The sequence below is a fragment of the Nothobranchius furzeri genome, chromosome 7, assembly GCF_043380555.1.
Source record: "Nothobranchius furzeri strain GRZ-AD chromosome 7, NfurGRZ-RIMD1, whole genome shotgun sequence".
Taxonomy (NCBI): domain Eukaryota; kingdom Metazoa; phylum Chordata; class Actinopteri; order Cyprinodontiformes; family Nothobranchiidae; genus Nothobranchius; species Nothobranchius furzeri.
Genome location: NC_091747.1, coordinates 37,098,445 through 37,121,513, shown reverse-complemented (window position 1 = coordinate 37,121,513; position 23,069 = coordinate 37,098,445). Strand labels below are relative to the sequence as shown.

General features: G+C 40.3%; 1 protein-coding gene and 2 long non-coding RNA genes across 3 annotated transcripts; all 3 read left to right on the top strand.

Moving 5' to 3' along the window:
• The first annotated feature begins 1,092 nt into the window (after nucleotides 1-1,092).
• On the top strand, nucleotides 1,093-2,625 carry LOC129167050 (uncharacterized). The gene is made up of 4 exons (XR_011521009.1): nucleotides 1,093-1,782; nucleotides 1,871-1,915; nucleotides 1,998-2,247; nucleotides 2,367-2,625. It is a non-coding gene; the product is annotated as an uncharacterized lncRNA (long non-coding RNA).
• Nucleotides 2,626-7,058: 4,433 nt separating this feature from the next.
• LOC139070572 (uncharacterized) lies at nucleotides 7,059-10,861 on the top strand. The gene is made up of 3 exons (XR_011521064.1): nucleotides 7,059-7,450; nucleotides 7,625-7,740; nucleotides 8,187-10,861. It is a non-coding gene; the product is annotated as an uncharacterized lncRNA (long non-coding RNA).
• A 690-nt stretch (nucleotides 10,862-11,551) lies between these two features.
• On the top strand, nucleotides 11,552-21,558 carry LOC107374455 (leukocyte elastase inhibitor). The gene is made up of 9 exons (XM_015942602.3): nucleotides 11,552-11,683; nucleotides 15,153-15,334; nucleotides 15,406-15,546; nucleotides 15,691-15,808; nucleotides 16,563-16,705; nucleotides 18,653-18,730; nucleotides 18,837-18,926; nucleotides 19,000-19,180; nucleotides 20,806-21,558. Exons 2-9 carry the CDS (start codon nucleotides 15,158-15,160, stop codon nucleotides 21,024-21,026), a joined length of 1,149 nt encoding a protein of 382 aa, XP_015798088.3. The 5' UTR covers nucleotides 11,552-11,683; nucleotides 15,153-15,157; the 3' UTR covers nucleotides 21,027-21,558.
• The last annotated feature ends 1,511 nt before the right edge of the window (nucleotides 21,559-23,069 follow it).

Below are 23,069 nucleotides of genomic sequence, written 5' to 3'. Positions count from 1 at the left end.
GGTTTGTTATTGAAAAGAGAGGAAAAACAACAACCTCCTTCTCTTCTCTGTTTCAAAAAATGTCACTTATCTGCCTTCCACTTGGAACTATTTTCTCTTTAAATACTGATCCGACCGTGTGTTTCACACATTGAACAAGTCTAAACAGACTCAGACAGCGTCTACTGACCCAATGGAGGTGATAATACAGCTTGGACCTGAAGTCATCTTCCTGCAGTACTGAAATTTCCCACTAGATGGTGGCAGGACCATGTGATGTCAGACTTCACAGCAGCAAATGGAGGAATATCCCAATGCAATTAAATATCCCATCCAAACAACACATGGCAAACCATGCCTTCACTTCCTCAGTGACCATCTGATATTGTGTGATCTGAACAGACACCATTAGGGTATTGTGCAACTGGAGAATGTTTAAATCTGCGTGCCATGAGCCTTGAGAGCCTTGTTAAATATCCCAGATGTTTCTTTCTCTACACCATGCTTCCTGCGTGTTTAAAATGCTCCCCAAAGGATGAAGATGAATCCCTCCTCAAATTGGAGACTATGTGATCAGTCCATTTTGGATCTATCCAAAGATGAACAACTGATATTCACTGTATGTCATGAACTGTCTTTTAGGTACTGAAGCCACCTAAAAGAGAAATCCTCTTTCTTGACCCATTATACACTAAGGCAGGATTTGGTGGCCAACAATATGTTTCACTTTTGAGGTCACATTTTTATAAGCATTTTTGGTTTGTTCCAGAATTTTCAGGAACCTGTTCAGTGTTCCAGGTTAAGTGCACGATCATGTTCTGCTGATCTTGAGTGTTCACACATACAGTACACTCACATGCTTTTTTTATAAACTATATCAGCATGATGCTTCAACATTTTATTCTATTTCTCATCTTCACATTCTGATCAAGCCAGTGATGCTGTCTTTAGATGAGTTTCAGACATAAATAGGGTCTTCAAACGTTTTAGTTTAACATAAAACACCATTAAATATTAGTTTATAAAATAAGCCAACCTCAAATTAAAGCTGAAAATGCTTTATTTTGACCAACTGCAAGTGCAAATATTCACACCCCATCCCGTTCTCTCAGATCTTCTTCTTCCATCCATCTTGCGGTTCCTTCTGCCCGTCTCGCTACCATGGGGAGAAGAGCTTTCAGCCGCTCTGCTCCTCGTCTCTGGAACTCACTTCCCCCAGACATCAGGAACATCGACAGTGTTACCCTTTTCAAAACAAAACTCAAAACACATATGTTTAAATCTGCCTACAATCTCTGATTTTATTGAACTGTTTCTCTCTGTTTTTTTTTCTTGTTTGGGTTTTGTTATTGTTTTATTGTATTTTATTACGTGTTTTCTGTCAAGTGACCTTGGGTGTTCTGAAAGGCGCTTTTAAATAAAATGTATTATTATTATAACTGTGAGCATGTGACTGTACTTTTTCATTTTGTTATACTGTTTTGTTGAGGTCGTGTTCCTAAGACCTGTAGTTACAGTTGGTGCTATTAGCAATAAACATTTCACACCCATCATGATGATGTCTGTTAACTTGTGAATGTAACTGTCTTGAAAAAAAGGAATCTTGCAGTGAAGCTCATTCCCGGGCAGTGGTCAGAAAAAAAGAGCTTTGACTTGAAGGTGCTAGTTTAAGTGTATGGTGAATAATATAAATTACACTAGTCTTCTTTTAAGGGATTTTATTAACAAGCCTTTATTTTCAATGTAATGCAGGGTTTTCCAAGCCAAGACTACGGAGTTGACTGTGGGATCTTCATGCTGATGGTAATTTTTCTCTTCTCTTCTTGAGATTCATACAGAAGCTAATTTAAGCTTCTAAAAAAATGACACTTTTATATTTTCTTCCAAATAGTCTGCTCTGTACGTGGCACTGGATGCACCATTTGACTATACTATAGTAAGTATTCTATTTACTTTCACAGCAATGGAGTCTTGAATCTTTTGAAAGTTGTTAAATATGTTTCATATTAATATTTTAGTCAGACATGCCCTACTTGCGTAAATGGTGGTGCTTGCTGTTGATGGAGAACTTTGATCTCAGGAGATATTTATATTTTGACTTCTGTTCTATGTTGTGTCAAAGTTTACACACCTTAACAATATCAAAATTTTCTGTTAAGCTCTGGCAAGCTATTTGCACACTAGAGAGAGGAAACCAAAGCTGTGCTTGAAGGGCAACACGTGCCCATTTTCAGACTGAAAAAGCACAAGTTCCAGGAAGTCAGTCAGGTCAGTATTCACTTTAAACAGTAGTGTAATTACATGGTAAGTGACATTTGAATAACTGTTAAAAAACTGTTCTGCAAAAGAGAAATAGCTGTGTTTGTATCCCCATGTGCCTGACACAGGAGCCAGCAGTTGTTGAAGATCTGCGTCCTGCTGTGCAGTGGGTTGTCCAAAATAAGGCACTTTTCCGTGGACACGTAACAATGCCAAAATATCTGTCCTTAAATCAAGAGGACCAGCAGAGGGTCTTAAGAGACATGTCAGAGGAAGAAGACACTGGAGCAAGGGGCATGTTCCTCTTTGTTTTTCAGTTTGCAGAGGACATGGAGCTCTTTTTGAAAGCATGTGCTGATGAGCAGGGACTTAAGCTTGGTTTATGCTTGACGCATTCACTTTCCGCGCGGTGATGCAGCTCGCGGCAGGAACGCGCTTCACAACTCGCAGCGTTTATGGTTTGTGCGGCTCGTCTCTGCGGTGAGCCAATATTCTCCCAAACTGAACGGGGCAGCATGGAGCTCTACAGCATGCATCCAACACTACACCATAGTAGAAGTAGAAATCACTGTTTACAACATGGCATTTCAGCATTTTTAACAGCGTTCTCGTCTTTTCCGACAGTGCGAGCTATTTCTCTCCAAGAATTATTAACAACATGTTGATCACGGTGATCTCTGAGAGCTGAATCATACAAATGTCTGTATTTACGAACCTCTGCCGTGCCGGTCCGCCATGTTTTTCCGCGTCCGACCGTCCGCGTGGTTAGAAATTTTCCGAGGTGCGCGTTGCGGAAATCTTGGGCCGTGCGGAGACGCGGTGGAGGGGCGTGGTTGTTAAAATGACGCAACTTTTCCGCGCGGAGCCGTGCGGACCTCGCGGACGCGTCAAGCATAAACCAACCTTAAGGGTCAGTGCTATGTTTGACATGTAATGGACAAATGAAGGCACTGTCTGTGTTTGTTTGTTTAATATGTCGTTGTTGTTTTTGTTTTGTTTTTGTATAGTACAAAATTCCAATTAAACTTATTTCAAAATGTTGTTCACTTGATTCTATGTCCATACTTATAATAAAGGATTACAGTGTAACAGCATTAAATGTAAATGTAACAGCATTTTTTTATACTTGTAATTTCAAAATAAAAAGCTTATTGTTGATATTAACAGTAAAGAATTGTAATCAATAATATTTGTATACATTTTAAACATTAGCACTCTGGGCTCTATCCTGGCCATTTGTGGCCACTTCACTTATTCTTTTTTTTTTTTTTTTTTTTTTTTTGACTGCTGCCCTGGACCAAAAGAATGACACGGGTTTGATCTTAAGGATTGTGTGTGTTGTGCATGACATTGCCACACATTATGTATTTGCAAGATTGAGTAACATTTTTTCCACCCAATGTCATGCTGCTCCCGATCAATCTGAGAGTGTGTGTCTACCTGAGGAAGCACTGGACAGTTTTGTCTTGGTTGAAGTTGAGACTATTGATAAAGTTTTCTCCTCAGTGAGGCCTACCACGTGTGTTCTGGACCCTATCCCCACAAGGTTTTTTAAACAATTTTATGACTCATTTAGAGATGAGATTTTAACTTTGATGAACTGTTCCCTTCAGACGGGGGTCTTTCCTGCTGCTTTTAAACGGGCGGTGGTCAGACCCCTGTTGAAGAAGAGCAATTTAGATTTTAATGACTTTAACAATTTCCGACCGGTATCCAATTTACCATTTTTAAGCAAAATTTTAGAGAAGCTTGTTTTAATACAACTTAATGATTTTATCAACCGCCAACATGTCCTAGAGAAATTTCAGTCTGGTTTTAGGGTGAACCATAGCACTGAGACGGCCCTTCTGAAGATTTTAAATGATTTTAGAACAAATTATGATGCTCGGAGGGCAACAGTGTTGGTTCTGCTGGATCTAAGCGCTGCCTTTGATACAGTAGACCACACTATTTTTTAACCCGTTTAAAACAGATCGGCCTCTCTGGTGTTGTTCATAGTTGGTTTACTTCCTACCTCACAGACAGGACTTTTATGGTGAGTCTGGATACCTGTTCCTCTGGGGTCCACAGCATCACATGCGGTGTGCCTCAGGGATCAATTCTAGGCCCAGTACTTTTTAACCTCTATATGCTCCCTCTGGGCAGCGTCATCAGGAGACATGGGGTGAATTTCCACAGTTACGCTGATGATACACAATTGTACATCTCCGTGTCTCCTGATGACGCTCAGCCAATGGAAACACTTTTTAATTGCATTTTAGATATTAAATCATGGATGACTGAAAACTTTCTCCAGCTCAACCAGGGCAAAACTGAAGTTTTAGTCATCGGTCCTGAGGCCCAGAGAGAGAAACTTTTACCTAAACTACAGTCAATGTCTTTTTATCCATCACTACAAGTGAAGAATCTGGGTGTTATTTTCGACTCTGAGCTGACTTTTATCCCCCACATTAAAAACATCACAAAAATAGGTTTTTACCATCTTAAGAATATCGCCAGAGTCCGCCCCATTCTCTCTCGGGCCAATACGGAGACGCTAGTGCATGCTTTTGTAACTAGTAGAATTGATTACTGCAATGTCCTGCTTTCTGGTCTTCCCAAAAAGAGCATCTCAGGTTTACAACTTTTACAAAACTCAGCAGCACGTGTCCTGATGAAGACCAGGAAGCGGGAGCACATCACTCCGGTTTTAAAATCACTGCACTGGCTCCCCGTATGTTTCAGGATTGATTTTAAGGTTCTTTTAATGGTTTTTAAGTGTCTTAATGGTCTTGGGCCTTCTTATCTTTCAGAACTGCTTTTACTGTATAAACCCTCGCGGTCTCTGCGCTCCTCTGGCAGCCGTCTCCTAGTTATCCCTAAAGTTAAGACTCACACCCACGGCGAGGCGTCCTTCAAGTATTACGGCCCTCGCCTTTGGAACGGGCTGCCGGAGGACCTCAGGTCCGAAGGAAACATCCAGGCTTTTAAGAATAGGCTCAAGACCCACCTTTTTAGCTTAGCTTTTAACTGATTACTATTTATCTATAAATACATATTTATCTCTTTTATTATTTTTATCATTTTATATACATCTTAGTGTTTTTACATGATTATGTTTTCTTTTACTATCTTTATAATCACTTTTTATCAGTTACTTTTTATCATTATTAGCTTTTATTATTTTATATGTTATATATCTTAAATCCTCCAGTGTTTCCTCTGCGGAGCCCTCTGCCTTGGGGCCGGTGGTCAGGGGCGGCGGCGGCCGGGGCGCTCCCCAGGTAGTGCCCGGGCACTGGTGGGGGTTTCTGCCCTACGCCACTGGGCGTCATGGGCCGGTGTCTTGGCTGCTGCCGTGGATCTGTTGCTGCCAGGGCAGATGGCTCCGCTGATGATGTGTCGTTCATTACCTGACCCATCTGAACTCAGCCTATTGTTTCCTCTGGTGTTCACGAGTGTGTGTGTGTGTGTGTGTGTGTGTGTGTGTGTGTGTGTGTGTGTGTGTGTGTGTGTGTGTGTGTGTGTGTGTGTGTGTGTGTGTGTGTGTGTGTGTGTGTGTGTGTGTGTGTGTGTGCGTGTGTGTGTGTGTGTGTGTGGGTGGGTGATTGTATGTCCACTTTGGAAGTTGGGTGCGGGAGGGGAACTGTAATTTTTAATTGTTTTGTACTTGGGGAGGGGGGCTGGGATGGGAATGTGGGATCTATGGGGCCATTTTAATCTGTAAAGCACTTTGAGTTGCATTTTTTGTATGAAAAGTGCTATATAAATAAAGTTGATTTGATTTGATTAGAATAAATTGACACATCAAATATTACATAGGCTGCAAGTGAATTTCTGTTGATACAGACTATTGAGCTTTGAGTTTCCCAGTCAAACTTCGCTTTGAATCACATGCTAAAAACACTTTTACTCTTGTACACTTCATAACAAGACACCATAGACAAAATATTAACAAAATATATAATTAAAAAATTCAAAGCTGCAGCACATACAGCAACAAACACTGTTAGTAAATGTGTCCTGGAGTTTATGCAGGTGCAGAAAGTGCTGCTGTAAGTAAGCCTAACAGCTTCCAGATCACTTATTTTTCTGGAAAGATGGTTGGAAGGGCATCACTGCTCATTTCTAGTCTCCCAGATCTTGGAATACAATGCCTTTGTACCATGAAACCACTTCACAGTACTAGGAGTCCATTAAAACCTATAAAGAGAGTGATCCTGGAAGAAATGGGGCACACACTATCAACAATTGCAAGACAGCCTTTCCCCCGATGCTCAGATGGGGAAAAAAAGGAACTTTCTTGAAGACATTAGGACTTTATCACTGTTGAACAAAAATAATAGTGCATAATAATCAATGTTGATGTTAATCAATTAGATGTCCCAGACTCTACTGTTAATAATGCAGCAGTCCCTCGTTTATTGCAGGAGTTACGTTCTAAAAATAACCCGCGGTAGGTGAAATCCATGAAGTAGCCAACTTTATTTTTTACAATTATTATAGATGTTAAGACTGTAAAACCCCTCACTGCATGCTTTATACACTTTTCTCAGACAGGCATGCTTCTTAATGCCCTCTGATCGCTATGGTAACGCGTAAATAGTTCTTTCAAAATAAGACACACAACTACAACCAGTGGCGGCTGGCCAGTAGAGGGCGATAGGGCGCCGCCCTCCCAGTTTGTCCGTGTTTTTAATTTTTATTTTAAAAAATAAATAAATAAAATTAACAATAATCACATATTCTAAGTTAATTGTGTGCTTTGTAACAAAAATAAATCATATATATATATATATATCTATATTGGTCTCTGCCGAGCTCTGCCGAGCGATGGAGGCTGTGTGCTGTTTTTCAATCGCCCAAACAGGACGAGACCAGCTGTCCAATTGCTGACAAGAATATCAAAGGGTAGGAATGGGAATGTATCCAATCAGCGTCGACGTTGTTTCAGAACGTTTCAGAAGCATGATGGGCGATGGAGCTACCGCCAAAGGATTCGTTGGTGTTAGGTAGAACTCGGCAGAGTCGTTTTTGGTCGTGACACAGATGTAACATGGACGCTGCCGGTGACTACAACCAGCATGGATACCGGATCTCAGCAGCCACTGAATTCAGTTCGGTCTCCTCCAGTATCCGTTCGAGAGGTGAACTATGGTGGAAAAACTTAATGTCAAAGAGCTTGGACCAGATCAGCCCGACGTAAAGATAAGCCAGCAGGAGGAGGAGAGAGGTAAACTACACACACGACGCTTCTCCCGAAATTGGTACACCAGGAAGCAGTGGCTAGCTGGATGCAATCACGCTAATGCGTTATTTTGCTTTCCGTGTTTGTTATTCAAAACGGATGGGGCAGATAAGGCATGGATGAGTCAGGAGTTACAGACATGAAACATTTTTCTGATAGGGTGAAGAAACACGAGTCAACCCGGGCACACATGGACAACAACACGGTGAAGCTAGCCATGCTAGGCAGCAGAGCTAACGTTGCCATGCAGGGAACAACAGCAGCTGGGTGCAGAGGTAAGCTGTACATTACATTTCTGTGAACAAGACAATCAGAATCAGAAATCCTTGGTTGTCCCACAAACCGGGACATTTGTTTAATAACATGTTTAATGTGCAATAACTGTAAAAACTAATTTCAACCCACATACTTATTATACATATTTAATCACGTAAATGTGTATTTCATGTAAATTTGTACATACATCAATCTGATTCCATTTTACTTGTTACACTTCTGCTGCAGCAAACAAATTTCCCAGCTTTTGGGACAATTAAACATTTCTGATTCTCAATTAGATGTTTTTACCTCAAATGTAAAAACATCTGATTGAGAATCAGAAATGTTTTATTGTCCCAAAAACTGGGAAATATGACATTTGTAAGAGGATACTGATGACATTATTTCTTATAAAAGTTTTTCCTATGTACTTATCTGTTGTTTTTTATTTATCATATGACAGGTTTTTCACACCATCCTGAGCCATGCAAAAGAAGATTCTTGTCACCACACCCATGACCACAGCCGAATCAGAAAGGTGCTTTTCTACTTTAAAGAGGATTAAGACTTTCCTTGAGGAACACCATGACACAAGATGGGCTGAATGCTCTTGCCATGCTCTCCATGGGAAAAAAAAGCTTGTCACAAACATCCCTGACTTCAATAAAAAGCTAATCGAGAGCTTTGCCACTCAGAAGGACAGAAGGGCAAAATTTCTGTACAAATGAGGTATCACACACACACACAAATGCATCCACTTGATCTTTGTATAAAGTTGACCTTGGCACAACACTCCAGAAATATTTAACAGTGTAAATTTCTGGCATTTTGTCTAAGTAGTGTTTACTACCATTACTGTAAAAGTGACCTGCTCATAATTTTTGGTGTTCACTCAAATGTTGAAATTAAACAAAATGTTTTTGTTACTTACCTCTTGCATTGCCTATTTACCATTCATGGTCATGTTATTTTTATGTGCAATTTAATGCAGTATTTTTCAACCTTGGTCTGCAAGGCAGTTTGCCAATAGTCAGACACACCTGGATTAATTAGTTTGTCCAATGATATAAGACAGGAAATAAAAGAGCTGTGCTTAATTCAGGAAATAGTGAAGTTGTGCACAAAGCTCAGAAAGCACAAGTTTGTTTAAAAATAAAAAAATAGCACAGCCCCACCAAAAATATTTTTCACCAGCCGCCACTGACTACAACCATACATTTCACACCGGAGCCTTTTATTTCTCAGCAGCATCAATAGTAACAAAATCGCAATTTGGTCAAAGTCGATTTAACTAAAGTTACGAGTAGGGATGAGCCGGATACTCGTTTCAGACGAGTATCCGGTACGGATAAAGCATTTTTGACGAATACAAGCATGAAACGAGTAAATATCTGTAATCGTGCTGAAGGAAAATCCTCATTGGGTAACTGACTGTCTTCACGCTCTGTGACTGGCCAGTCACATAGAGCGCCCGCCCCTCCCTACACACAAAACTGCAGCCGGCCGGGAGCGCAGTCCGTCCTGTTCATTTAAGCACACACACAGACAGTTGGGCGAAATTTATTGTCCAAGTCTGAGGGTATTTCCCAACTGATCTATCCATGTCAATCTCTTTATATCGCTCCAAAAACAGTGAAAAATATTTACGCTAATATATACAAATTTATATGGAGAAATAAAACCCATTATATAAAAAGATCCCAGTTAGTCAAAGAACATAAAAATGGAGGTATGAAATCTGTGGATTTTGAAGCAATGCTGGGAACATTTAAAACAAAGTGGCTGAAAGAATTTCTAATAAAGACAGACACAATTTGGTTTCATATTCCAAAAAATGTCTTCAAGAAGTTTTGGGGGCTAAACTTTCTTTTGAAATGTGACTTTGAAATCACTAAATTGGCTTTTAAATTATCTGAATTTCACAAACAAGTATTGCATTATTGGAAGATGGTATTTACCCATAATTTTACTCCTCATTGTGCCACCTTGTGGAATAATGGAGTAATTGTTTCAAACAGAAAGTCTTTGTTTAACCAACAGTGGTTTGATCAAGGAATTATCTTTGTACACGATATTATGGATAAAGATGGTGAAATATTACAGCTACAGAATTTTAAATGCAAATTTAATAACATTCAATGTTCTCTTCAGGAATATAAGAAAGTATGTAAGGCTATACCAGTGACTTTGATACAAATGATAAAAAACACAATCCTCTTCTCTAATGTTCAAATAAAACTTCCTAATTTATTAATAGGAGAATTGAACATCACAGAAAGAAAATGTGAAAATAAATTTTTAAATGGAGCCTTTAAAAATATTTCTATCATGATTATGATAGATTATGATAGAAAGATTAAAATAAAAATACTCGGAAATCCAAAAATTGAAGAAAAACAATTAAAATTTATAAAATGGCCTATAATGTCCAAAGTAAAAGAAATGCAATTTAAAATTCTTAACAACTACTATCCATCAGACACTGAGGAAGAGATTTGGTTTTGAAGTTGACCCTTGTGAATTCTGTCAGGAAAGCCCTGAAGGAACAGAACACTTATTTTTCAGCTGTCGTATAAGTAAGAGGTTTTGGGAAGAAGTCCATTGTTGGGTAAGAAATAAAATAAGGGAACTTGATCGTTTTACAAATGAAGATATTCTTATTTACAATTCTAAATTAAATGGGAATAATTCATTGTTAATTAACATTATTATTATGGGTAAATACCACATCCACAAAAGCAAATGGAAAAAACAACTGCCAAACATAAACTGTTTCACAAATGAATTCCATATGTTCTTATCCACTTTGACTCGTATAAAAAAATTCAAATGCAACTGCAAAAGCCATTTGTCATGCTGCAGAAAAATGTTTAATCTTGTAACAATGTTTTACTTTGTGATATAAGTGCCTCTTTTAAAGTTTCTTATACGTTTTTCTTTTATTGTTACTAAAGATGCCTTGTATGTATTCATTATGTGTTGTTGTCTCACGAGCAATTGTAATAAGCATTTAATGATAATAAAAAACACAGACAGTAACGGATCTCGCTGTGATTGCTTCACTGTTGCTTACGTTTCTTCAGTAGTCCCTAGGTTTTCTTCAGCTCGCCTCTTTTTCGGTTGAATATTTAAAGTTACTTTTTTCGTAACTTACATGGTGCATTTGACAAGACAGAGCTGACGTGCTTTGTTCACTACCTCCGCTCCGGTCGGGTTTTATTTTTGATCTCTCTCGCTCTCTCGCTCTCTCTCTTTCTCTTTCTCTCTTTCTCTTTCTCTCTTTCTCTCTTTTTCTTTCTCTCTTTCTCTCTTTTTCTTTCTCTCTCTCTCTCTCTCTCTCTCTCTCTCTCTCTCTCTCTCTCTCTCTCTCTCTCTCTCTCTCGCGCTCTCGCTCTCTCACACACACACATCTTAATCAACATTGTTTTGTTTAACTTTGTGTGGGGAAATGCCAAGAACGTTAAGGAAAAAAAAATCTGTTTAATCAAATTAAAATTCAAAAATATATATAAAGTTGTGTCTGGTCCTAGCATTTCATATTTCCTAGTTCCTACTGCATGAGTTGAGATGTATTAATCCATGCACTCAAATATTAATGTTCTGATTTTATTGAAAAACTTGTTCTGTAATAGTTTCTTTACTATTGTGATAAAAAAATATTCAATCTCAATTCTGAGGCTGCTCTGTAAATAGTTTTCAAATAAACAATACACATAGCAACTTCTGATCAATCCATATCAATTTCAGACTTAAAATAATATGTTGATGTAAACCACACCCACTTCCGGTTAAACCACGCCCACTTCCGGGTTCAGTCTATTTCGCATTTCTTTGGAAACTGGATGATGACGTAATCGTTTTGGGTGTGTCTGCCGAATGGGAGGACCTCCAAAGAAAAACACTCGCAGCAGACGTGTCCCTGCTTTTAAGTGAAAATTAGCCGATCAGAGCCTGCTGGAGGTAAGACGATCTCTTATGCCGTCCGAACCGGTCCGAACCATAGACTGTAAATACGGTAAATATGGTCCGAACACACGCGCTCGAGGTTGAGATGGTATTTCATTAAAGGACAATTTCACCAAGTTTTTCCATCTCAACCATCTGATGAAAAATCGAAACTATTGTTCAAAGTTCGAGATCAAGCAGTTCCTGATTTGTGAAATGTTTCTATTTAAGCAAAAATTTCAATGTCCAAGTTAGTTTTCGTTGTTTTATTCCACATTAAGACATTTAAAAATCATCAGCTGGTGGTTAAACTCTTAACTCATGTCAGTCTTTGTGTATATTTAAAATGTATGTTTAAATAAAATCTTTAGATTTATTCCTGAATTTGTTTTGGAATGATTTCGGGTCACAGTGGAATTAAATCAGAACTTCCTGTTTCCAGTGTTGCCTATCTGAGCCCTGTAAATACTTTGAAAATGTTTGGGAAAAAACTCCTGATGTGGTTTTAATACAACGTTAAAATTTTTTTAAAGTCAACGAAGCCATTCAGTCTGAGTGAACTATGCTGACCAAGGTGTTGATCTAATTTAGGCAACTTTATTAAGCTTTCTTTGAATTCAGATGGAAGTTAACATGAGTGTTTTCCCATCAGCTACTTTGACTTCTGTCTAAAGATTAGTTTGCGTATTTTTTTATTTGAAAGCATGCAACATCATAGAAGATATAATGCCAGATGTGATGCATCTAGATTAGGCAACAATAAACGTTAGGAAAAAAGCTAAATGTTCTTTTTCTTCATTTGTTACAGTGAGAGGCTGTAGCTCCTGATGCAAATAGGTCTGATAATGGACAGATCTACTGATCATAAAGCTGTTTCAAAGAATCGTCATTCATTCGAATGTTTTATTCCAGAATTTAAATAGTTCTGTTTGGTTTTATGCAGCAGTTTACCAAAAATGAATAAAGAGTTGCGCATCCATCCATCCATTTTCTTCCGCTTATCCAGAGTCGGGTCGCAGGGTCAGCAGCTACATCGAGAGGCCCAGACTTCCCTCTCCCACTTAATTGGGCCAACTCTTCTGGGGAATCCCAAGGCGTTCCCTGGCCAGGTGACAGATATAGTCCCTCCAATATGTCCTAGGTCTTCCTTTAGGCCTCCTCCTGGCTGGATGTGCTCGGAAAACCTCCCCAGGGAGGCATCCAGGAAGCATCCTAACCAGATGCCTGAGCCACCTCACCTGGCTCCTCTCAATGCGGAGGAGCAGAAAATCTACTCCGAGCCCCTCCCGGATGTCTGAGCTTCTCACCCTATCTCTAAGGGAGAGCCCAGCCACCCTGCAGAGAAAACTCATTTCTGCCGCTTGTATCCGCAATCTCGTTCTTTCGGTCACCACCCAAAGCTCATGACCATAGGTGAGGGTAGGAATGTAGATCGACCGGTAAATCGAGAGCTTCGTCTTCTGACTAAGCTCACTCTTGACCACGACAAACCGGTACAATGCCCGAATCACTGCAGATGCAGCACCAATCCGCCAATTGAGCTTGTGCTCCAGGTCCCCGGGAACAAGGCCCCGAGATACTTAAACTCCTCCACTTGAGGCAGGACTTCGTCCCTGACCCAGAGAAGGCATTCTGCCCTTTTCCGAATCCAGACCATGGTCTCAGATTTAGAGGAGCTGATTCTCATCCCAGCTGCTTCACACTCTGCTGCGAACCGCTCCAGCGAAAGCTGAAGATCACGTTCTGATGAAGCCAACAGGACCACATCATCTGCAAAAAGCAGAGACCCAATCCTCAGGCCATCAAAATGGATGCCCTCAACACCTTGGCTGCACCTAGAAATCCTGTCAATAAAGGTTATGAACAGAATCGGTGACAAGGGGCAGCCTTGGTAGAGTCCAACTCTCACTGGGAACGAGCCCGACTTACTGCCAGCAATGCAAACCAAGCGCTTACACCGGTCACACAGGAACCTAACAACCTGTATCAGAGGGCCTGGTACCCCATAGTCCCGGTACCCCGTAGTCCCAGGGCCCCCTAAGGGAGGTCAAACGCCTTCTCCAATTTCACTAAACACATGTAGATTGGTTGGGCAAATTCCCGCGCACCCTCCAGGATCCCCCTAAGGGTATAGAGCTGGTCCAGTGTTCCACGGCTAGAACAAAAACCACATCGCTCCTCCAGAATCTGAGGTTCGACAATCCAACGGACCCTCCTCTCCAGAACCCCTAAAAAGACCTTACCAAGGAGGCTTAGGAGTGTGATCCCCCTGTAGTTGGAACACACCCCTGCAGTCCCCCTTTTTAAATAAGGGAACCACCACCCCGGTCTGCAAGTCCAGTGCGACTGCCCCAGATGTGCATGCAATATTGCAGAGCCGCATCAGCCAACACAGCCCTGCAACATCCAGAGCCTTAAGGAACTCTGGGTGGGTCTCATCCACCCCTGGAGCCTTGCTACAGAGGAGCTTTTTAACCACCAGTTGTATGGAAGTCTTGCTCCATGGTCTTACCAAACTCCTCCCATGCCTGGGGTTTTGCCACCGTGACCACCCGAGCCACATTCTGCTTGGATTACCGATACCTGTCAGCTACCTCTGGAGTCCCACAGGCTGAAAAGACCTGATAGGACTCTTTCTTCAGCCTGACAGCATCTCTAACCGCCGGTGTCCAACAGCAGGTTTGTGGGTTGCCGCCACGACAGGCACTATCAGGTTTGACCGGCGGCGGCACATGGTTTGAAGGAGAGGCAAACAAATAAATCAGGTTGAGGTGGCTTTATTGCAACATGCTTTGTCACCAACACCAACATCCTTCTAACACCAACACTCACTGCCTTTTATAACTAGGTGACTGATTGGAAGAAACCAAGAAGAGGGTAATCAAAGAAATAATTAAATAATATTTACAGAACCCAACCTCCAAAATAAATGGTACCAAACATTATTTACATAAATACAAATCATACTAAATAAATCCAAGTTAAATCAAACAACAGAAACTAGGTTTCACATAACTCCTCCAAGAATCACACCTCCTTATTTAAGTGGTATGCTCCAGCAGCTTAAAAGCAGCACCTGGGACACAAACTTCCCTTTGCTGCCCCGCCCTGCTGAGGAGACACTACCAGAAAGGTGAGTGAAACTTTGGAGATTAACTTAAACACACATCGACATTTAACCAACATTTTCTCTTTACACAGGAAGGGTGGCCAGTCCCTCTGCTTCTAAAGAATCTGTTACAAATGTCCAACACAAAATAAATCACTTCAATAACAAAACCTTTTTGTCTGTAACTCAATCAGAAACATAACATAAATCATAATGAATGGAACCCCTGGTCTCCATTACAGGCACCAACAACCCTGTTGGCCATAATCCATATTTTTAAATAATAACAGAAAATGGGATGACACTGCATTTTAACCAAACACTGACTGAATCAGAGCCTACCTTGTGATTTCTGCTCTGTTCTGTCTCCTTCAGACACAATGGCCTCATCCACCCCTCTATCCAAGGCCAACACCAGCTTCTCTCTGGAGCTGCTCAGAAAGCTGAGTGAAGACAACTCAACTGCAAACATCTTCTTCTCTCCTTTCAGCATCTCTTCAGCTCTGGCTATGGTGATGCTGGGAGCCAGAGGAGACACGGCCACACAGATATCAGAGGTACCCAGCAGTGTGTTTCAGTTTGATCCTCCTCACTGTGCCTCTATGTGACACTACTACTTTGTCCGCAGTGTTTAAAAACTCAGGACTGCCGGGATGATGTCCACTCTCAGTTTGACAAACTGCTGGGAGAGCTCAACAAGCCAGGTGCTCCTTTTGCCCTCAGCGTGGCTAACAGGCTGTTTGGAGACCAGTCCTACCAGTTCCTTCAGGTCAGTGGGTGATGGCCTGAGCAAATAATTTGTTTTTATTAGAAAAGGTAAGTGGTTTAAAGATTTTTTTCTGACAGTGAATGAATTAGGTCTGGTAGCTAACATTTTTATGATAATCTAAAAAAATGTGCTTTGTGTTTTCAGGAGTTTTTAACACAAACCAGGACAAACTACAAGTCTGAGCTGGAGTCTGTGGACTTCAGAACTAAATATGAGGAAACCAGAAACGAGATCAACAGCTGGGTGGAGAAGCAGACACAAGGTGGATCACCAAAGCCATATTTATACATCTCCTTCAGCTCCGCGAGGGAGAGACGCACGGACAGACGGAGACAATTTGCCCTCATTTTTCTCCGTCTCCTGGGGAATGTTGCAAAGCAATTCCCCGCCAGGACAATAGAGGGCGTAGCGCTGTTCTGTGGAATCCTGTCATGTATCCGGTCCAAGATAGTGTGTTTATATTGTGTTTTTTGTATATAAGAGACTTTTTAACGCGGACAAATTTGTCACTCATCCTCCTCCACCTCTTCATGCACTCCCCACCTCTAAACCCACATTTCCCGTCATTTCCGTCCACAAATAAAAAGCATGCTGCGTATCTTTTCTCTCCTCCAGTCACGGGGACTAAATCGTTCATATTTTTAGAGTTTTTCCTAGAGGTATTCTTCAAGCTTCTCCATGTCTGCCGCTAGATATCCTTGGGTCTCTATGTTTTTGAGGGCGCAATGGCGGCACTGTTGATGACAGTGGCATTCTGACCAATCACTAGCTTATGTTCTCCGTCTCGATGGACGGATGTTTAGAAAAGAGCTTGACTCTGTCTGTCCTTGCAAGGGCTTTCCAGCAGCCTCGCAAGGACGGATAATGGCATTGTGAGCGTCCATCCCTACGCAGACGGAGAAGTATAAATTAGGCTTAAGACCATCATATGAACCATCAGTCACACATATGATGAAGAAACCTGCAGCTTCAGCAGTGTGGTATTGTGATGTTATTGATTCTTCTATTGTTCTCAGGTAAAATCAAGGGTATCATAGCTAAGGGTGAGCTGAACAACATGACCAGGCTGGTACTGGTCAACGCCATCTACTTCAAAGGAACCTGGGATGAACCGTTTTTGAAAATGTCAACTTATAATGGCCAATTTTGGCTCAACAAGGTAAAACTGAAAAACCTCAGTCTGCCAGACACAATCTTTGTGCAAAAGTCAGACATAGATTCAGTTATTTTCATGGTTTTTAGTGTTGCCACATCCAATAACTCATGTTTGGACATTAGGGATGTGTTCAGGTGAAATTCTGGTAATACGATATGTATCATTCCATTTCCATTTTTTATTTCATTTCATGCAATCAAACAAGATTTACATTAAAACAATTCATGTTCACAAATAATCCATAAATGAAAAGGAGCAGAAAGAAGCTAAAACTTATATCTGCCCCCTTAACACATCAGACATTAGCTGTTCAACTCAAAGACTGTTGTTCACCTACCCCCCACCCCCAACACAAACAAGTCTATCAGCCTACTTAAGGTCTTTTTATTTCATCAAGATACGTTTGACGCCTGTTTTAAATACAGAAAATGATTTAGATAGTTTTATTTCACCGTCAAGACTATTCAATAAACAGACACCTTTGACGGAAATACATATTTCCATTATCGCTGTTCGGAATCTTGTTAAATTTTTTAAATATCAATTCCTTTTAAATTATTATTACTTTATCTTTTTACAAATCTCTTTTGAATATTTATTGGTAGAACTCCTTTCTGTGCTGTGTACATAAGTCTCAATAAATTATATTCTACTAATTAGTCCAATTTCTTTAGGTCTAGTTGTGAAAACATTGGATCCGTAGGATCCCTATATCCACTTCCACTAATAACTCTCACTGCTCTTTTCTGTAAAAGAACAATTAAATGTGTAAATATTTAACTTCCCCATACTTCAATACAATGTGTCAGATATGGAAGAATTAACGAGTTATACAGAATATACAAAGCTTTTTTGTTCAACAACTCATTCGTCTTATTTAGTACTGCAATAATTCGATATAGCATTATAATAGCATTTATGTTAGACTTCCACAATAAATCTTCATCTATCATAACACCTAAAAACTTAATTTCTTTTACTGTCTCAATTCCTTCAACATATAATGATGCATCAGCACAATACGATATATCACAATATATTGCGATACATTCACCCAGAAGATATTAGTGTTTTTTTTTTTTTACTGAAATTATTGTAGGAAAATTCCATAAACAGTCCAAACTGATACGTAACATGATTAACATGAGGTGGAAACAAAACCTGTTGCACACTGCGGCCAACTAGCGGTCAGCATTTGAATTGCACCAAAAGAAAAGAAAATACCCTAAATTTTGCATGTAAATTCCTCCAAAAATTCAATACACTGCTTTTGCATATTGATATAATATTGCAGGAAAAAATATTACGATATATTGCCGAATCGATATTTTCTTATATCCCTATTGGACATGTTTTAATACAGTAGAGTACAGTGGTCAAACAAGTGCAGGTTTCTGGTTTGTTTTAGCACTGAAAATAAAAATGCTGATTCATGTTTGCTTTACCCTGGTGATATCTGCTGTGAACCTCATTAACCAGGTTAGAACTGGTGCAAATTTCAGGCACAATGCAGGATTGGAGATTTAGGATCCAGACAGTCGTAGTTCCTCTCCAGCAAAATTAAATGATACATAATATGAAATCCACAATAAAGCTTTAGAGGTAGGACAAAAGAAGTAATAACTCTAAGATTAACTCAACAACCCAGTTACTGGATGAGACATGGAGGTGTCAGGAGAAAACTGTTGAAAGGTTTTACTAAACAGAATTCAGGAGCTAGATTTGCATATGAAGCTAGTATTTCATAAGAAGGGGACATAAAAGGGAGGATGATTTTTTTTACACTTCTTTTTGGGGAAGACCAGTTCAGGGAAGACTCTTTCCCAGAGACACAAAGACAGAATGGGAACCATCTGAGATCACACTGACAACCCTCTGATTACTGGTGAACCCGCTCTTCCTCCTGACCCACTGTCATGCATGACTACTTGATGTGCTTGCTGTCTTCAGAGCATCACAAAACCAGTAAAGATGATGTCCCAGGACTCCTTCTTTCCTCTTGGCTTCATTCCTGAAGTCAGCTGTCAGGTAATAAAGTAACAAAGTCTAAATATTAATAAAAAATACTTCATAAGGAGACTGACAGGGATTCTGTATAATATGTTTTAAATATTTGAATTCTTCATCTGAACAGGTCCTGGAGTTGCCTTACAAAGGGAAGGAACTGAGCATGCTCATCCTTTTACCTGAGAAGATAGACGATGATACAACAGGTCTGGAGCAGGTAGGACTCATTCTCACATAGATTGATAGGATTTACGTGGACGGACGCATCCTATGATTTTTCATCCATGCAGCTGGAGAAGCACTTGACCTATGAGAGGTTCATGGAGTGGACTCATCCAGAAAAGATGCACACATGTAAAGTTGACGTGTACCTACCTCGATTCAGACTTGAGGAGACGTACGAACTGAATGAAGTCCTGACCCGCATGGGCGTGGTGGATGCTTTTGCTGCGTCAAAATGTGACTTCTCTGGTGAGACATGTTAACCTGTCGCATGCAGTGGGGCAAAAAGTATTTTCACTGATTGTGCAAATTGTCCCACTTAAAAAGTTGAGAGAGGTCTGTAGTTTTCATAGATACATCTCAACTGTGAGACATAATGTCTTCCAGCATGATAATCATCCTCAAAGCAGTGGCTTTGTAAACAAAGGTTTCAAGTTTCTGGAGTGACCTAGCCAGTCTCCAGACCTCAATCCAATAGAGAATCTGGGTAAGGAGCTGAAGGTCCATGTTGTCCAGTGACAGCACCAAAACATCACAGTTCTAGAATCGATCAGCATGGAAGAATGGGCCAAAATACCAGCTACAGTGTGGACCAACCATGGTTACGTTACAAAGTATTGAGGTGGATTTTTGTTAACTCATTCACTGCCAGCCGTTTCCTGATCAGATAAGCCCTTCGCTGCCAGTGTTTTTCAGCTGTTTTTTTAAGAGTCACAAAACGTTGCGCTCTGTGATGATGTCATCGCTAAAACTAACAAAACAAAGAGGAGACTCACCTCTTACATCAGGAAGAATCTGCTTGTTTTGAGCATTATCCGTTCTTTCGTCAACCGTTGTTTAATTGGGATCGGCAGAAGGTTTACCGGTTTGCGCTTCACTTTTTTTTTACAGCAGCGGCCCAAAACGATCTCCTAACACAAAGATTTTCTGCTTCCTAGTCACGTGACGTGTGCAGATGAAGATCGACCTTAGAGCTGGGATGTTTGTTCTCACAGAGCGGGGGCGTGTTCCGATGCCCACACGGTAAAAAAATGCAAATGACGACTTTAGTTGTCAATGGCAGTTAATGAGTTAATGACCAAATGCATAATTTCTTCACCATTATGCAAATACATTCTAGAAAAATAAAACATTGGGATTTCCTGGACAACTAGTGTACATATTATGAAAATTACAGATCTTTCATTTTTTCAGGTGGGACAACTTGCACAATCGGTGGCTGCCAAAAATGTTTCGCCTCACTGCACTTATAAGAGTCTCTGAGTTAAAATTGTGATATATGAAACCCGTTCATGTGACTGACTTGCCTCAAAACCTTATTTATACTGTGACTTTGTCCGATCAAAATCATAAAATCGTTTATGTCAATCATTATTTAACCCGAAAAGTAAACCTGTCAATTTTAAAATATGTGTGCACGATCAGGGGCACCTAGTCACCACAGTTTTAATAATTAAATACAAATTATTATTTATTATTATCATTACTATTATTATCATCATTATTATTATTATTTATTATCTATTATAATATATAAAGTGCGACGGTGGCACAGGAGTTAAGTGCTCGCCCTGTTGCAGGTTCGAGACCCGCTCAGTTTGTTGATGTCGTTGTGTCCTTGGGCAAGACACTTACCCCACCTCGCCTGCTGGTGGTGGTCTGAGGGACCGGTGGCGCCAGTGCTCGGCAGCCTCGCCTCTGTCAGTGTGCCCCAGGGCAGCTGTGGCTACATTGTTGCTCATACCCACCAGTGTGTGAATGTGTGTTAATGGGTGAATGACTGATTGTGTTGTAAAGCACCTTGGGGGGCTCCAGGACTCTAGAAGGCACTATATCAAATACAGGCCATTTACCATATATATTTCTTTTTGTAGGTATGTCGAGCAACAAAGAGCTCTTTCTGTCCAAAGTCTCCCACAAGGCCTTTGTGGAAGTAAATGAGGAGGGAACTGAAGCTGCTGCTGCCACTGGCATCTCTATAATGTTGTGTTGTGCTGGACCAGTGTTCAGAGCAGACCATCCTTTCCTTTTCTTCATCCGCCATAACCCCACCATGAGTGTTCTGTTTGCCGGACGCTTCTGCTCCCCTGAGTGAGAGGTGTCTGGACATGGACTGTTATAGTGATGAACATCAGTATTTGAACACCCTGCGGTCATACAATGGGATTTCCTGATTATTTTAAATGCTTTCTCTTACAATAGGAATACTCCTAATGTGAGTTTCAGACCCCCTAAAAATTTCTTAGAACTTGCAAAATTGCTGGGTGTTCGAATATGTATGTTCCTCGCCATATGGTGGAACAGGTTTATTATACTTCACAGAAAGCTACTGTTTCTTCTACAAACTAGTGATTTTCTTCATATCCATATTAATCAGTTCGTGGTTTTCTGTGATTCTTTTGTAAAATATCTGATGAAGGGCGCTAATCCAGTTTAGTCCAACGCCAAAGGCTTACTGACGGCACCACCAACACCAAGTCCTAGGAAGAAGGAGGTCCAGTCATTGAGATCTTTGCAACATTTTTTTTTATTTTTGAAATTAATTTGGAAACTCCACAATTATTTTTATGCAAATAATGTCTTACTTAATATTGTATGTGTGTCAATAAAATAATGTAAATTCAAAATTATGCTCTCTAATGTGAATTTTTCATCTTTTTGCGTGTAAATATCTTTTAATAATTTACTTTTGTATCATGGGCTCGGTGTCAAGGGCTTTCATTATTGTATATATTGAATTTCCACTAACCTAACAAAGTAGCAGGTTCAATAGGTACTGCTCCAGACTAAATATTGCTCCTGATAAAATACATCCTTCAAATAAAGTTACTCAGCATAGTTCAGAGTTGTAAACTGTGCTCCATGTCTCTGCTGCTGTCGGGCAGATGGCTCCCCTGATGGCGTTGTCTGGCTCATCTAAACTCAGCCCAACGGGTTCCATTTTTTTAATCTTATGTCCGTAAGCGTGTGTGTGTGTCAGAAGATGAATGTTATGGGAGAGTATTCTTGTCATATTGCTTTTATATTTATGGGGAGGGAGGGAATGCGGGGTCATTTTCATTTGTGAAGCACTTAGAGTTGCATTTATTGTATAAATTGTGCTATATGAATCAAGTTTGATTTTATTTGAGTTTGATTTGATGACGTGCTTTACTGGATACCTCAAAGCTAACCAAACTAGCTTGAAACCTTGTTTACTTTTTACACATCCTGCAAATTAAGACACTATGACCGACATTGTTAATAGAATCCTGTTTTATGTTTAAGACTAGCTTTAATAAACAGAGTGTTTGGAAAAAGCAGTGAGGGCTGCATGACCAGGTTGCTGCTTCTGGTCAACACCTTCTACAGTGTTGTAGTGTATAGTGAGATTGGGGTGTTAAATTATGACCAATAAAATGTGATGATTCTACATAAATATAGAATATCAACCTGATTGATCTCCCAGAAGAATTTAGGATTCTTTGCTTATTCAGTGACCATAAACACACTTCGTATTAATGCAGACAGAGTCAAGTATATAATTAAAAATAAATTTTATGTCATGTTACAGGGCAGTTTTTTGACCCACGACATGAAGAATCACCACAGAACCAGAGGTAAGTAAAAGTTTCTATGTATTTTATTAAAGTCTTTGTGGAGGAGAGAAAAAACGGAGATCGAGGGGGTAGAGGAGTTTCGGGGTGTTCTTGAGAGAGAATGGATTTTAGACTTTGGATAATGATGCAGAGGAAAATCAAAAGGGGAGAGGAGGCTTATGGTCTTCAGGAAGCCAAGGAGGGAGGCAGGTCAAGTCTGGCTGAGGGGGAGATTGAGAGACCAAGGCTGGGAGATGAGCACAGGGAGTTGGCTGCAGGTGTGTCCAGGTGAGCAGGTGGGTGGTGAAGAGCTGGTGGTCAGAGATGAATGACATGGCTGAAGGCTTGAGTGAATCCAAAGTTGTTGAAGCGTGATGTTCTTTGCAAGTGAGGGAAATCTGGATGGGTCAGGAGAAGAGATCAGATAAATGCGGAGTCAGGATACAAAAAACTAAAAATATATTCTGAGATGACAAGAGCTAGGACTGGTAGCAGCTAGAACTACCCAAGACTGAGTATCATCCGGCACTGGTGAGTTGTCACGCCGCTCCTTAAATCCC

Coding starts and splice junctions, on each gene's coding strand:
- LOC107374455 (XM_015942602.3), top strand. CDS start 15,158: ATGGCCTCATCCACCCCTCTATCCAAGGCCAACACCAGCTTCTCTCTG. Junction 15,335..15,405: donor CGGCCACACAGATATCAGAG/GTACCCAGCAGT, acceptor CTTTGTCCGCAG/TGTTTAAAAACTCAGGACTG. Junction 15,809..16,562: donor GGTGGAGAAGCAGACACAAG/GTGGATCACCAA, acceptor TATTGTTCTCAG/GTAAAATCAAGGGTATCATA.